At 48.5% G+C, this 15,521-nt stretch overlaps 1 protein-coding gene across 2 annotated transcripts in view; it reads left to right on the top strand.

Annotated features, from left to right (window-relative positions):
• The window catches only part of SLC24A3 (solute carrier family 24 (sodium/potassium/calcium exchanger), member 3), a 90,161-nt gene that overhangs the window by 45,897 nt on the left and 28,743 nt on the right, over window positions 1-15,521 (top strand). The window contains exons 6-8 of one of the 2 annotated variants that reach the window (XM_015406004.1): window positions 2,194-2,219; window positions 6,633-6,686; window positions 10,967-11,100. In XM_015406004.1, the coding sequence (XP_015261490.1) occupies window positions 2,194-2,219; window positions 6,633-6,686; window positions 10,967-11,100 (214 nt within the window). Of the gene's footprint in view, window positions 1-2,193; window positions 2,220-6,632; window positions 6,687-10,966; window positions 11,113-15,521 lie in introns of both variants that reach the window. The other variant, XM_015406003.1, reaches the window with a different exon arrangement.

The following is a 15,521-nucleotide window of genomic DNA, read 5'->3' as shown; positions in this document are numbered from 1 at the left end:
TCTTTCAAAAGCAGTAGGGTTACAGTCATTTGACCAACACAGCATACATCGGTGGAGAAGTGGGGCGACGTATAGCAGAATATCTGTGAGTAGGAGGCCCAAGTGCAAATCCTACCCTGTTCTAAACACCGGCCGTTTTGCAGGAGAGCGGACGAGAAGCCCTACCGTGAAAGTGAAGAGTTCAGGTCTTCCTCGTGCCACTTGCCAGCACAGCAAGTGACAGTTTATCGAGGTTGCTGGAGTGTTAGAGACAGTCCTGGTTGTTGCATTGACTGTAGCTGAAACAGCACAATCTGGAAGTAACAGATGTCAGGGCTTAGAAGCATGTGCTTTTATCTTTACTAACGGCTGGCCTGGATGAATCACAAGCGGGAATAAAGATTGCTGGGGGAAAGATCAACAACCTCAGATATGCAGACGATACCACTCTAATGGCAGAAAGTGAAGAGGACCTAAAGAGCCTCTTGCTCAGGGTGAAAGAGGAGAGCGCAAAAGTGGGCTTGAAGCTCAACATAAAAAAAACTAAGATCATGGCATCCGGCCCCATCATTCCTTGGCAAATAGAAGGGGAAGTCGTGGAAGTAGTGACAGACTTCACGTTCCTGGGAGCCCAGATCACCGCAGACGGTGACAGCAGCCATGAAATTAAAAGACGCCTGCTCCTTGGGAGGAAAGCGATGGCGAACCTAAACAGCATGATAAAAAGTAGAGACATCACCCTGCCAACAAAAGTCCGCATGGTCAAAGCAATGGTATTCCCAGTAGTCATGTATGGCTGCGAGAGTTGGACTAGAAGGAAGGCCGAGCGCCGAAGAATAGATTCTTTTGAACTATGGTGCTGGAGAAGACTCTTGAGAGTTCCTTGGACTGCAAGAAGATCAAATCAGTCAATCCTAAAAGAAATCAACCCTGACTGTTCCCTGGAAGGCCAGATAATGAAACTGAAGCTCAAATACTTTGGCTACCCAATGAGAAGGGAGCACTCACTGGAGAAGACCCTGATGCTGGGAAAGATTGAAGGTCAAAGAAGACGGGGACGGCAAAGGATGAGATGGTTAGACAGTGTCATAGATGCAACGAACATGAAGTTGAGCCAACTTCAGAGGACGGCGGAAGGCAGGAGGGCCTGGCGTGAACTGGTACATGGGGTCACGAAGAGTCAGACTCGACTGTGCGACTGAACAACAAACAATAGAACACCTGAGGAACAGAGCTTTTTTATTTGTGGCTCTTCTGTTATCGAGGATCTTCCCCATTATATTCCTGAATGCCCGATGTATGCCCAACCTAGGTCAAAATTTATCTCCAGAATTTGATCAGACTTACGTTTCTACTCAGATTCTGAGAAGATTGTATTCTTGTTAGCTGATTTCGCTGCCAACATATCCTATAGAATGTTTTTATATACTTTGGCTGCAAAGAAAATACGGGCTAACGCTGTTCTTATGGGAACTAATTTATGGCCCAGGTCACATGGGCCAGATAATGCCGGGGGGAGGCGTGACTATTTGTGCTGCCGCAATTTAATCCGCCACTACCTGATCTGACGCTGCGGTGGCGGACCGGGGTTGTTTCTGGCGGCGCGTGTTTCTGGCGCGCTTCAACACGACAAGAAAGAGCGCACTGGAGCAATCAGACGGAGGAGGTCCATCTGCGGCCCATCGCAAGCTTTTGGTAGTGGATTTTCACAGGTACATTTTAACTCCGGATCTTTGGCCGGACGGGACAGGTTGGCTACGGGTACACAACGCTTGCCAGATGTGCCCGTTTGATCGCACCCATAAAACCCGCACGGCATCCGTGAGTATCCCGCGGCAACTTCTGCGTGTGATCGGGACCTATATTGATCTTAGCAGACACCTTTTGACTCAATTTTGTTCTGATTGTATGGTTTTATTATATTTTCAATTTTACTCTAATCCTTGGTTTGTAATGGCTTATGGCTAAATGCAAATACATTTCTATTTCTCTTCTTCTATTTTCAGTGAACTTCCTGTATTTGTTACTTTAACAAAAAAAATCTGTTGCTTATGATAAAAGTCTCTATGCATTATCTATATGTTATATGTGTCAAATAGGAAAGCCAGGGTCTCATGAAATGTGTGAAATATCGGGCTGGGGTGTCTGTAGTAGGGAACGATGCTTTATGGACAACCTCATATGCTAATGTACATTTCTACATTTTCTCCACAGTTTATTTATGATGAAAGAGTTTACTGGTAAGTGTACGTACCGCTGTCGGGAAACAAAAGCTTTGCTGAGCAGTTCAGGGCCCAAAATGTGTTTCTCTGCAGGGATCCCTAATCGGAAGGGTGGCATTTCTAAATCTTTGTGGAGGAGGAAAGTGTACTTTTCTAGCACTTTCTGGTCAGCGAGGTCTTGCACACCCACGCAGGCCTCCGCTGAAGGCACAGGGCTTGTAAAAACAAGCTGTGTGTGTGAATGCGACAGCCCTTTGTGAACAAGCATACTTCTGAGACGACAGCAGCGAAAGAAAGAAAAGAAAGCTGTCAAAATGAAAAGACTTAAGTGTTCTCCTACGGCTATTACTGTGGGTTTAACAGCCCGACAGCATGTTACGGTCACTGCAGGGATGTTGCTAAGAATAGCCTCCCCGTAGTAAGTCATCCTGGCTGTAATTCCACAAGTGCCAGGATCAGTGATCAGCACTGTCTTGTCGAAAGACTTTGACTTCCCCTATGGCTCTCTGCTTCGACAGGTCAGGCAGGTTTTTGAAACACTACGGCAAACTGCCCAACCCTCTTCAAGTAGAGAGGCTGGTGGGGTGGGGGGGAAAGTGAGGGTGTGTACCAGTATGCAGTGACACCGCTGTTGCCCAGTCTTCGGCCTCTGGAAAGCGATTCACTTGGATCCTCCAAAGATGTCCCTGAACAGAAGCACTTCCTGTCAATGGAGCACAACTTCCGCTCCTCCTCCCTCCTCAAATGCTGCTCCTGAGGGAAAGGGGACCCCCCCCCCAGGACTGCAAGGGGGAGTCAGAGGTCAGAACTGGGAGGGGGATATTGCCAAAAACCCTTCCCCCTTCTGCCCATGGAAATCCTCTCTGGTATCCATGCAAGGTCTGTACTCAAGTCTCATGTAGAGAGCAGAAAGGGATTTCTGGGAGAGAGCAGGAGAATGAACGAGGATTTCTGTTAGCTGTGGTGGTGGTGGGGGCAACGATGGGTTCCTTGCCCTTTGGGGCCAGATAGCTACTGCAGAGTGAGGGGGACTTCTGTCCAGGCGACAGCACAGGAAGGAAAAGTTAACACACACACCCCCTTGAGCTTCTGGACCTCAGCCCTCACAGATGCTTTTAAAATAAATTAAAAGATGGGAGAACCAATCACAGATCTCCCGCATCTCGTCTGGTTAAGCCCTTAGTGTTCATCTTCATCATCATCATCATCATCATCATCATCATCATCATCATCATCATCATCATCATCATCATCATCTACTTTATTGTCATTGTACACAGTACAACGAAATTAAAGGTGCAATCATTTCAGTGATCTACAGCCATACACATATGCACTCACACAACCATTCACAACCATCCCATAACTCCCTTAAGGTTCACATTGCAACCTTTATTGTGTCGCGTCACATTGCAACCTTTATTGTGTCGCGTCTAAGAATGCACATGATGGAGGGCTTAGATCAATCTAGGATTCCTGGCGAGCAGAGAGAAGGAACCGGCCTCGTTGGTGGTTGTGTGAGACGCACGAACTGGATTTGGGTGCAGTTCTCCATAGATTCCCGCTAAGCTGTTCTGCGGGCTTGAAGCTTCCATTGGGATTAATCGCATGCGGGAAGCAGGCGAACTCCCCGGCCAAGTCCTCGGAGCCGTACCTCAAGTTTCAGGCTCTTCGCTCCCTTCTAAGGTCATCAGGGGAAGGGAAGCGAGGCCAGGATGAAGGGGCAGCTGTTTGCTGCTTAACTTGAGAACTTCTGTTCACTTCACACCCACCTTGTCCATCAGTCAAAACCAGGCTTCTCCTCCGACCGAATAGGTGCCAACTCCCACCCCATCAGGGACGGATCTACCATGAAACTCATCAAGCTTAAACTTCAAGGCCCTTAATCCTGGAGGGGCCCTGAGGCAACTTTTTTTAAAATGAGTGAATTTTTCAACAAAAGTTGATGGCGTTTTTAAAGTGTTTGTTATTAAAATAAGGCTATTTTAGTGTCAGAATCTAGTTCCAGCTCCTGCCAGCCTAGCAGTTCGAAAGCAAGAAATTGCAAGTAGATAAATAGGTACCACTTCGGTGGGAAGGGAACAGCGTTCCGTGCGCCTTGGTTTTTAGTCATGACCACGGAAACGTCTTTGGACAGCGCTGGCTCTTCGGCTTGGAAACGGAGATGAGCACCGCAACCCTAGAGTCGGACTCGACTGGCTTTCGAGCAAGGGAACCTTTACCTTTACTTTACATAAGCCAATGGGTTGAAGTACTCGATATTGACCTTAGAATATGCTCTAATACCTGTTGTTGGATGCTGCCCTGGTGTTGCTGGTTGAGAAAGGACTCCCATAGCAGTTCAAGCTTCATGGTCCCAAAAATTGTAGGTCCGCCACTGCACCCCATGTAGGCACCACAACTGTCTCCCCTACCCCACTGGGCAGGCCCGTAGCTAACGTGTGGCCCAGCCCCCTAGCAGTTTTTATGGGGCCCCTTCCTGAGCCTCGGCTCCCCTACCCCAGCTCCCCCTGTCAGCCTGTTGGCAGGGAGGACAAGGGCAGTGATTTCAGAGGCTGTCCCTGGAGCTGTGCCTCGGGAAGAGGCACTGGGGCTCCTTGGGGGGGTGGGGAGCTGGACCCAGAGGCTGTGGCTGCTGCAGCCCTTGCCCTGGAGCCTTTGATTGAATTAGCAGGTGGGCCCCCCAGGCCCCCTCCCTAAAAAGTCCTTAGCTACGGGGCTGCCACTGGGATCCACTATGGGGAAAGGCGGTGGCTCAGTTCTAGAGGATTGGCTTTTCATGCAAGAGGTCCCTGGTTCAGTCCCCGGCATCTCCAGGTAAAAGGGCCAGGCATTCAGTGACGTGAAGGACCTCAGCGTGAGATCCTGGAGAACCACTGCCAGTCAGAGTAGACAAGACAAGTCAGAGGTTGATGAACCAATAGTCTGACTCAGTATACAGCAGCTTCACGTACACACCCCCTCTCATGTGCCAGTGATACTGTCGCCAGTTACCCAGCATCCCAAATCTTCAAGGAGGGGCTTGGTGGGGCCCGTAGGCAGGATTGAGTAAATAGCAGTAATCAAGGCTCTACTGGTAGCAGGAGCTCCTTTGCATATTAGGCCACACCCCCCTAGTGTAGCCAATCCTCCAAGAGCTTACAGTAGCCCCAGTAAGAAGAGCTCTGTCAGCTCTTGGAGGATTGGCTACACTAGGGGGTGTGGCCTAATATGCAAAGGAGCTCCTGCTACCAGTAGAGCCCTGGCAGTAGTAAGGGTAGTGTCTCCATAAACCGCTAGAAATTGTACTGTATGGTAGCTGTGGTGGTGTGTAGTCCTGGTCAGAGAATAAAGCATTCAGAAGACAACGGGGAAATTAATGTTATGCTGAACATAAAAGTGAACTTGAAGCATTGGGGCCGGATTACCGCTTCCCATCTCCAGTGCCCGTGGTTCCCACTAGGAGGCAGGGGTCATTTCGTAGAAAAAGAGGTGCAGGAGCTCATTAGCATAACTCATTAGCATAACTCATTTGCATGTGCCACACCCCCTGACATCACCGGAAGTGTGTCAGAAGGCAACACCCACCGGTCAGGCTCCACTGGACTGTTTTGGATTGCTAGCTATTGGGGGGTGGGGGGTGGAACGTGCAGATCTGTCCTCGCAGAGGAGGGAGAGCTTGTGCCTGAATAAAACTTAGTCTTAAAGGTGCCACTGGACTGTTTTGGACCGGGGGGCCAGCGGGGGGCTCTTCAATTTACCTGGCTGCTTCTTACTCTGACAGAGGGCTGCTGGGAGCAGGGGGTGTGGCTTGTTGCATGTGCCCGCCTCCTGGGCTCTTTACTGCCGGAGCTCCGCTCCTGTGCGCTCCTGCAGGAAATGACCCCTGCTAGGAGGCATGCGCAGAAGTCATAGAAGAGGTCTGTGGGGTGGCTGATGATGCCCCTGAGACCTCAACCGGCCACCGTGAGAATAAGCCCCAGAAATTGAGTTCCGAGGCCATGTCTGAGACTCAGCAACCTTATTGCTAGCTACCACACCTTAGCTTTCAGGCTCCGCCCCTTGAATCTCAGTCTGTGTGACCCTGAACTGGATAGCCCAGGCAAGCCTGATCTTCCCAGATCTCAGAAGCTAAGCAGGGCCGACCCTGACAAATGGTTGGATGGGAGACCTCCATGGAATACCAGCAGTCGGGAGGCGGGGACAGGCTTCATTCAGCCACCTCTCTGAATATCCTCCAGGACCCCAGTAGGGGTCAGTCTCCAGAGGTCGCCGTGACATCCAGGTGTGTGCGCGCGCACGCACGCACACACATGAAAAAATACAGAATCTCAGCCTGGGCCTCGGGAGAGTAGGCAGGCCTGGGCAGAGGTCATTTGGGGAAGGATCCCCTTCAGTCCCATGGAGTCCTGCCCCTTACTTGGCTTTCTTTTCTTCCCGGTTTGGTTGCAGGTGGGAGTCCTTAATTCTAGTGATGATGTACGTCTTCTACATCGTCATCATGAAGTAAGTGCAATATATCCTTGTCTGTTTACCGTTCCAAGTTTTAATGCTGATTTAGAAAATTCCAGTAGAATAAGAAATCGGGACAAAGAGAAGGTGTGTTGCCTGCGGTGGTCTGTTTTTTGTTTTTTTAAATTAATAAAACCAAATCGATCATCCATTTTGTTACATCTGAATTAACAGTTGTTACTGTAATCACGGGAGCTGCGGTGGCTCAAGTGGTTAAGACGCTGAACTGCAGGCTGTGGAAGGTCGGTAGTTCAGCAGTTCAAGACCCGGGTTGCCGCATGACGGAGTGAGCTCCCGTCTCTAGTTCCAGCTCCTGCCAACCTAGCAGTTCGAAAGCAAGAAATTGCAAGTAGATAAATAGGGACCACTTCGGTGGGAAGGGAACAGCGTTGTTTGGTGTTTAGTCATGCCGGCCACATGACCACGGAAACGTCTTCGGACAGCGCTGGCTCTTCGGCTTGGAAACGGAGATGAGCACCGCAACCCTAGAGTCGGACTCGACTGGCTTTCGAGCAAGGGAGACCTTTACCTTTACCTTTACTGTAATCACATGACTTAGGAAGCCAAGGGAACCGGTCTGCATTCCTTTAAAATAAGTATGAACGTCTACTTTCTGTTAAAGACGCGTTATTTAATTATTTAATTTGATGGGATCACAAAACCACCCATTTTTGCCTGGTTGGAGCAGCTCTGGTCCCCCAGATAATCAGGGAGCAAACAGGAAAAGGAAGGGGGGGGTGGATAGAGAAGCCGTCAATTTGTCCCTTTGCTTGGCAGATCAGATGAGGAGTTCCAAAGCTGGGGACGGGAAAGAGACTGATTATCCAGAAAGCAGAAGAAAACAGCATAGTTGAGACGGGCTAAAGAAAAAAGTCAGACTCCAGAGGCAGAGTGTGGGGAAAGAGGAGATGGCATGTGTACTTTTATCAGAAGACAAGAAGGCCCTAGGACCAGGTGAAGTCGCAGTAGCTCCCTGGATCACCTGTCTCAGTGCCAAGTCAGCTGAAAAAACTTGTAATATGGCCTCAGAGAAAGGAGGAGGAGGAGGAGACTGGATTTATACCCCCGCCCTTCACTACCCAAAGGAGTCTCAGAGCATCTTACCATCTCCTTTCCCTTCCCCTCCCCACAACAGGCACCCTGTGAGGTAGGCGGGGCTGAGAGAGCTCTCTCGAGAACTGCCCCTGAGAGGACAACTCTGCGAGAACTTGTGGCTGGCCCAAAGTCACACCAGCAGCTGCATGTGGAGGAGCGGGGAATCAAACCCGGTTCTCCCAGATTAGAGTCTGCCCTCCTAACCACCACACCCCCGTTGGCCTCAGTTACATTAGCAGACGTGCAGCCTTGGTGGAATGAAGGGAACGGGACCGTGACAGCCAGGAATCCCTCCTCGGGACTCTGGTGCCTTGTCATCGTCTTGCTCATGTAGCCACCTAATCCCCAGGGGGCTGCCCTGCTCCATCACTTTGCCCCACGGCTCCCAACAGCTGCAGTGGACGACGGTCCAAAGAAGGAAGCGTGGCACACTAGGAAACAAGACCCGGACCAGTCTGGCGCCTCCTGGTGTCCTGAGCAAATCCTAGCCCAACCAGGAACTGAAGCAACTTAGCGGCTGTGCTGGAGGGTGCAGAGCGGTGTATCGCTCCTGGCCTCGTTTCTTGCGTGTGAAGGTTCTGAGCTGCTTCCTGAGGCCTCGCTTTCATATGGGAAGGAGCACACAAGGCAAGAATGGGGCCAGTATGCACATACGGACCATCAGTTCAGCTCTTATTCCTTCTCTTTGAAACACCCTGTTAAACACCACTATAAGAGCACACTAGAAACAATGTTATACGCCGCCAGAGTCTCTATAGCTTCAATGTGGAAGGATAAGAATATCCCTGACATCCAAACTTGGTTCAGGAAATTATGGGACCAATATGTCCTAGAAAGTATAACTAACAAAACTAGTAATTACACATGAAAAATAACTCAACTAAGACGTTCAGTGCAAAGTGGTTTCCAATTCTGTCTTATTTATCAGAAGAGGAATACATACCTCCATCTTGGAAAGATTATTTGGAATGGTTCTGAAAATCCATATCATAGCAAATTGCTCAGTCACAACTGGCTCATGGTTTTCATATAGTAAGATCAATTAAAAATTTCTTAATAGAACATCACACCTATCTTTAAAGAACTTCTACACAACCACTAGTAATAGTTAATCTTGATTGTAAGGTATTTTCAAGTTAAACACTTGTATTATTACTTCTTAATGTACAAAGTATCATTTACTCCTCATTATGCGTACTGCAGTTTTTTTCTCAAAATGCCTTTACTTACAAATTACTTACTCTGAACCACTTATTACATAAATTGTTGTATATGTTACAATTTTTAATATTTAATAAAATTTTTAAATAAAATAAAAAAGAAACACCCTGTTAATATATATGTGTCCTGCTCACTCCCGTTGAAGGGCTGCGGTAGCTCAGAGGTGAAGACGCTGAGCTGCAGACCGGAAGGTCTGTAGTTCAGCAGTTCGAGACCCGAGTGCCATGTGGTGGAGTGAGCTCCCGTCTCTGGCCCCAGCTCCTGCCAGCTGAGCAGTTTGAAAGCAAGAAATTGCAAGTAGATAAATAGGTACCGTTTCGGTGGGAAGGGAACAGCGTTCTGTGCGCCTCGGCATTTAGTCATACTGGCCACATGACCATGGAAGTGTCTTTGGATAGCGCTGGCCCTTCGGCTTGGAAACTGAGATGTGCACCACCCCCTAGAGTTGGATTTGACTGGCTTTTGAGAAATACATTGGAATGATGTGTAAGGTTCAAACTTATAGACAGGAAAAAATTAACATGTAACATGATGATGTTTAAGATACGCAAAGTCCAAAATAACAAGCTAAGGTTATAAGGTCACCAGCTATAAAGCAATACATATGTCCAAATAGCAGATAAATGTCCAAAGGTGTCTTTTCTAATTGTGGGGAGCAAACCGAGAATCTCCATTCTGTCCTCCCAGGCGTGAAGATGACTTTTTCAGGTGGATGCAGGGTCATGTCAGCAAAACATCCCATTCTTCCTGGCATTACATTCAGTATTCTAATAGACAATAGTCTATTGAAAAAGAAAAACACTAAAATACGGAAGATTTATAGTCCTTCTTGCTGATATGTGAGGTCTGAATGAGGTCTGAATGAGTTAGTATATGTAATGAGATAAAAAAACCCAATATCCCTGTTGAGTCCTGGGGAGTTATTTGAAAAAGTGTGCCTTGCACATGAAAGCTCATACCTTGAATAAACCTTTGTTGGCGTTAAAGGTGCCCCCACGGGACTTTAAATTTGTTCTGCTGCTTCAAACCAACACGGCTGACCACCTGGATCTAACCCCACGGGGCAGTTTCATTCGTCCATTAAGCCAGAGTAAAAATGACCTGAGTGGCCCAAGGGTGGCCCGATCTCGTTAGATCTCAAAAGCTAAGCAGGGTCAGCTCTGGTCAGTACTTGGATGGGAGACCACCAAGGAAGTCCAGGGTTGCTGTACAGAGGCAGGCAAGGGCAATCTTAACTTGAAAAACCCTACGAGGGGTGCCATAAATCCGCTGGGACTTGACAATACTCTACCCACAAAAACGACTGTAAAGGAAGTCAGAGCATAGTAACCCTTGTTCTTTATGTCTCCCTTCCCCTGTCATGCAACCGCATAGCAGCTGCAGATTGGTACACGATTTGTGGGAGAAAATATGTTGGTGACGTCACAGGTCTTATCCAGTAGACACCTTCTGTAGTTGACCTCGCTTCTGCATGCAGGGATCTTGCAGAACTGTTTATTTTTTTTCTTCTAGAGCGTGTTTCTGTTAAAAGAGATGCATGTTTTCAGAGCAAGGAAAGTGCTTTCAGAATACCTCTGCAGTCCTTTAAATTTTTATGTCTTTCTTTGCACCTAGATAACTGTTCAACAGTATTATGTTACATGCATTTTGGAGGGCCAAATTACATATTGTTGTTGTTCTTGTTAGAATTATACTGCTGATAATGGTAGGGTTCTTTAAGGTGTCAAGCACCAACTTGATGAAGGAAGGTTTATAAAGATTACTCCGGCCGCGATCACCCCCCCCCCCTTAAATAATCCACTTTCAATGCACTTTCAAATGGATCTTGCCCGTTCACACAGTAAAATCCAGTTGGAAAGTGCTCTGAAGGTGGATTGAAAGTGGATTATTTCGCTCGTGTGTGATCACGGCCTCTGTGGAGACAGCTGTTCAGATGGAATTCTGTGTCCTTTGCATAGGTTTAATGCCTGCCTACAGCACCTGTTCGAAAGAAGAACAAAGAATGCTACGAATATGGTGAACGGATTAGCAAACAACACCGAGATTGATGACAACAGTAACTGTGATGCTACGGTGGTATTGCTAAAGAAAGGTAACTGTTCTAGTAAGTCATGCAGCTTGTTTGCAGAACTCTGATGGGTGGGCCAGTAACTAATTGACAGGACGCATTTCAGCATCAGGCAAGTGTAAGGGAAGGCAACTGGCTGGCACCTGTCACGTGAAAGGAAATTGAACTTAGGAGCCTATCCTAGTAAGCAACATAAGAGCTGCTACAGACCGCAAATCATCTACCTTGCGTCAGGTCCCCAGAGAGAGTGAGAGATCTTGCAACTGAAGATGTTGTGTCTGTCTTCTCCCTGGGGTTTTTCACACAGGTGATCTGCCCCAAGTTCAGTGATTTTGGGAAGGAGGGTTCCTTCCTGCTTCCCCACAGCAGGGGACTTGTCTGGTTTTTCTCTGATCTTTCTCAAACCTTCTTCTGCTCCAAGATTTTGGGACGAATCTCAGTAAAGCCTGAATGGATTTCCTGGCTTGCATGGCAGCCGTTTTCCCAGACCCTGTCCCCATAGCAGCCGTTTCCTCCCCCTGCCAGAGGGAAACCTTTTTATTCTAAAATCAGCCCTGGAATATCATTATATCAAGTTTACCATTGTAACAGTAGGTGTAGCATGATCTCGGAATTCTCAGCTTTCAGGAAAGAAAGAAGGAAGGAAGGAAAGGAAAGGAAAGGGAAGGAAGGAAGGAAGGAAGGAAGGAAGGAAGGAAGGAGAAGAAGAGATTGGATTTATACCCTGCCCTTCACCACCCAAAGGTGTCTCAGAGCGGCTTACAAACTCCTTTCCCTTCCCCTCCCCACAACAGACACCCTGTGAGGTAGGTGGGGCTGAGAGAGCTCTTGACAGAAACTGCTCTTTTTCAAGAACAGCTGTGCCAGAGTTATGGCTTGCCCAAGGTCATCCAGCCAGGTGCAAGTGGAGGAGTGGGGAATCAAACCCGGTTCTCCCAGATTAGAGTCTGCGCTCTTAAGCATTACACGAGAGAGAGAGAGAGAGAGAGAGAGAGAGAGAGAGAGAGAGAGAGAGAGAAAGAAAGAAAGAAAGAAAGAAAGAAAGAAAGAAAGAAAGAAAGAAAAAAAGAAAGAGGGGCCCCGCTCCCTCCCATGGCAGCGGCTGGGAGGCCCTCTGTCACACAGACAGGTGCGGGCCAGACCTGCCCCCCACCCCCATCCCTGCCTCTCTCTCTCTCACACACACACACACACATATGCACACAGTCACACACAGGCATGGGCCGGGGCCTCCCTCACCTCCATCCCTGCCACTCTCTCACACAGACAAGTGCAGGCTAGGCCTGCCCCCCATGCCTGCTGCACGCTCTCTCTCTCTCACACACACACATGCTGCCTCAATCACACACACACATAATACCCCAGGCCCCGCTACCCTGGACCTTTATGATTCTTCCAAGAGTGTCCCCAGCTCCACCTGCTGGCTCCCGAGCGCAGCCTGGGCCCTGGGGTTGTACAACCCCCCTGGCCCCACTAACCGTCTCCCACCCCAGACCTCGATCTTTCCCAGGGACTCACTGGCTGATAGCTTGGATGGCTGAGCATGGCAGTGGCGGGACGAGGCGGCAGGCAGCTCAGACGGCCAGGTGGACGACAGCACAGACCAGGCGGTGGGCAGGAGCATCCTTGGCCACAGGCTGAAGGGGGCCTGCCAGGACCGGCCACTCTTTCTAATGCCTGCAGGCTGTGGCTGAGCTGGAGGGCAGGGCCACCCACTCCACTGACCCTTCGTCCTGCGCTGAGATTAAAATTTCTGCGCCAAGGGCCGTAAATGCCTGCGCTAGTGCACCTTAGCGCAAGTTAGTGGGAACCCTGGTTGGAAGTGGCCAGATGGAGAGGAGAGTGGCTAGTCGAACCTCTTAGCCTGGCAGGAGAGTGGGATGAGGAGTTGTACCAGGGATCAGATTTTTCCATTAATCCAGATAACTTTCAGTGCAGTCCTAAGCAGAGCTCTGTCCACTGAAGTCAAGGCTGTAGACCTGCTTGGGACTGTGCTGTCAGTGAAGAAAGCCTTGCAAGGTAGCAGCGGCTTCAAGTCTCCACGAGGAAGGCGGGTTGTGAACAACGTCAATCAATAAATGTATTTTGTGCTTATGTGTCACAAGGTTATTAAAGCTGGCCTGGAAAAGTTTGTTAGTATTGTTCAGTTTTCTTACCTGTTAGTATTTTCTAACCTGTTAGTTAGTCCTTACCTGTTAGTGTTTTCTTACCTGTTAGTATTGTTCTTGTTCAGTGTTAAAAAGAAAAGCCATCTCACCTCCGTTGAGTTTACCAGGCGTTGCCGTTATTAGCCATAGGCCAAATTCTATCCCATAACCAAAATCCAAGCCAAAATTCTACACCCCAACATTATTTCCATGGAATCCCTAGTGGGATGGGGAAGGCAGGAAAGTGGCATCTCCGGGAATGGTGGCTGGCAAGGTGAAGGGACTTAAAAGGGACTCTCGCCAGGTACCATCACAGAATAACAGGCAAACAGGAAACTGTCTTGCCCTAAAAAGCTTAAAATTTAAGCTTGAAGGGAGGGGCAACAGGGGGAAAAGGAGAGCGAGACAGGGGAATAATGGGGTAAAACATGTTATTATTTATTTATTTAAAACATCTTAACGCCGAAGAATAGATTCTTTTGAACTATGGTGCTGGAGAAGACTCTTGAAAGTCCCTTGGACTGCAAGAAGATCAAATCAGTCCATCCTAAAAGAAATCAACCCTGACTGTTCCCTGGAAGGCCAGATAATGAAACTGAAGCTCAAAGACTTTGGCCACCCAATGAGAAGGGAGCACTCACTGGAGAAGACCCTGATGCTGGGAAAGACTGAAGGCCAAGAAGACGGGGACGGGAAAGGATGGGATGGTTAGACAGTGTCATAGATGCAACGAACATGAAGTTGAGGAAACTTCAGAGGATGGCTGAAGACATGAGGGCCTGGCGTGATCTGGTCCATGGGGTCGCGAAGAGTCGGACTCGACTGTGCGACTGAACAACAACAATGCCATCTTTCTACCCTGTCAGGGTGTGCTTTCAGAGAGCTAGAAACGGTTTGAAACCGGGATCATTGCTAATGGTGCTTTTGACAGTGGCAAACAGATTTTGTAAGGTTTTCCATTGTTTCAAAAAGGCAAACTACGGCTCCGGTCACACAGGCAGGAAACTGCGGGGGGAAGTGTGGCTGTTTGCCCCGGGGCAAACTAACGCGCGGTTAAGCGATCAGACCACCTGTGGAGGTACCATGGAGGTTCCGTGGGTAGGGAGAGGTGCCGATCACAGGACACGCCTGCGCGCAACGAAGAAGCGCGCGGTGCGGCAAACTGGTTTTCTTTTTTGTGTACACGACGAATGCGCATGCTCCGTTGGGTGCGTGTGTGCATCCACGGAGACTTGGGGACATGGGCGGGCACTGGATGCCACCGGAAACGCGATCAGACGCCCGCCCTTGCCCCGCGGTTTCCGGAAACTAGTACCTCCGAGGTACTAGTTTTTTGCTGCGTGTTTTCGGCAGGAAGCCTTGGTTGTGCCACGGAAGCGCTACGCTTCCCAGATGTGCCGGTGAGATCGCGCCCGGAAAATCCGCCTGTCTTCCATCTCTCTCGCGTGGCTAATGTTCCGTGTGACCGCAGCCTCAGTGGTCTTTTTGACCAGAGGTAATGGCGAGGCGAAGGAATGGTGGGTACACGCCATAGAGAGCAAAGCCTCTTTCAAACACTTTTCAACTCTCTTTTAATAAAAAGAAAAAGCCTAAGATTTCAGCTGGTGTCAGCTGTGTGCCATCCAACCCAGGGAAAAGTTCTTGCCGTTACCATTACGGGCTTCATTAGATCCCTGACATTCTCCCAGTGAACACCCTGACAAAAATAATGCAGCTCAGAAATTCCATCATTACAGCCAATTTGTGAACTAATTCCAGCTGCCTGTAAGGGTGAAGTCAGGTAAGGAACAGACGAAGGAAAAAACACAGCCGTTGCCAGTCTGAGTACTTCAAGTCAGTGTTATTTTTGTGAGTGCAGCCTACTAGAGTCTGCCCTTTTTAGAAGATTTCTGCAGTCTTTGTCTTTCCTGACTGAGGAAGCACTCTATAAAATTCTGGTACAAGTAGCACAATTTGCTTATACAGAATGGCCAAGTTATTTTATATAGCACTTTTATGAATGTTCAGGTCGCTTCATATACGTGACCTTACAAATGTATTTTGTTGTTCAGTCGCACAGTCGAGTCCGACTCTTTGCGACCCCATGGACCAGATCACGCCAGGCCAAATGTTTAGGAGAATAAAATCAGCGAGTTTGCATGTTATGGAAAGCATGGAAATAACTTTTGCTCCATCTCCCGTACCACTAGAACTCAGGGACACCCAACAAAATTGATTACAGCAGTAGATTCAGGACAGAGCAAAGAAATACTCACCCAAAACACAATTAACTTACGGGATTCACTGCCACAAGACTTG

This window comes from Gekko japonicus, unplaced genomic scaffold, assembly GCF_001447785.1.
Source record: "Gekko japonicus isolate JY-2015 unplaced genomic scaffold, Gekko_japonicus_V1.1 scaffold388, whole genome shotgun sequence".
In the NCBI taxonomy this organism is placed as follows: Eukaryota; Metazoa; Chordata; class Lepidosauria; order Squamata; family Gekkonidae; genus Gekko; species Gekko japonicus.
This window is presented reverse-complemented; position numbering and strand designations above follow the sequence as displayed.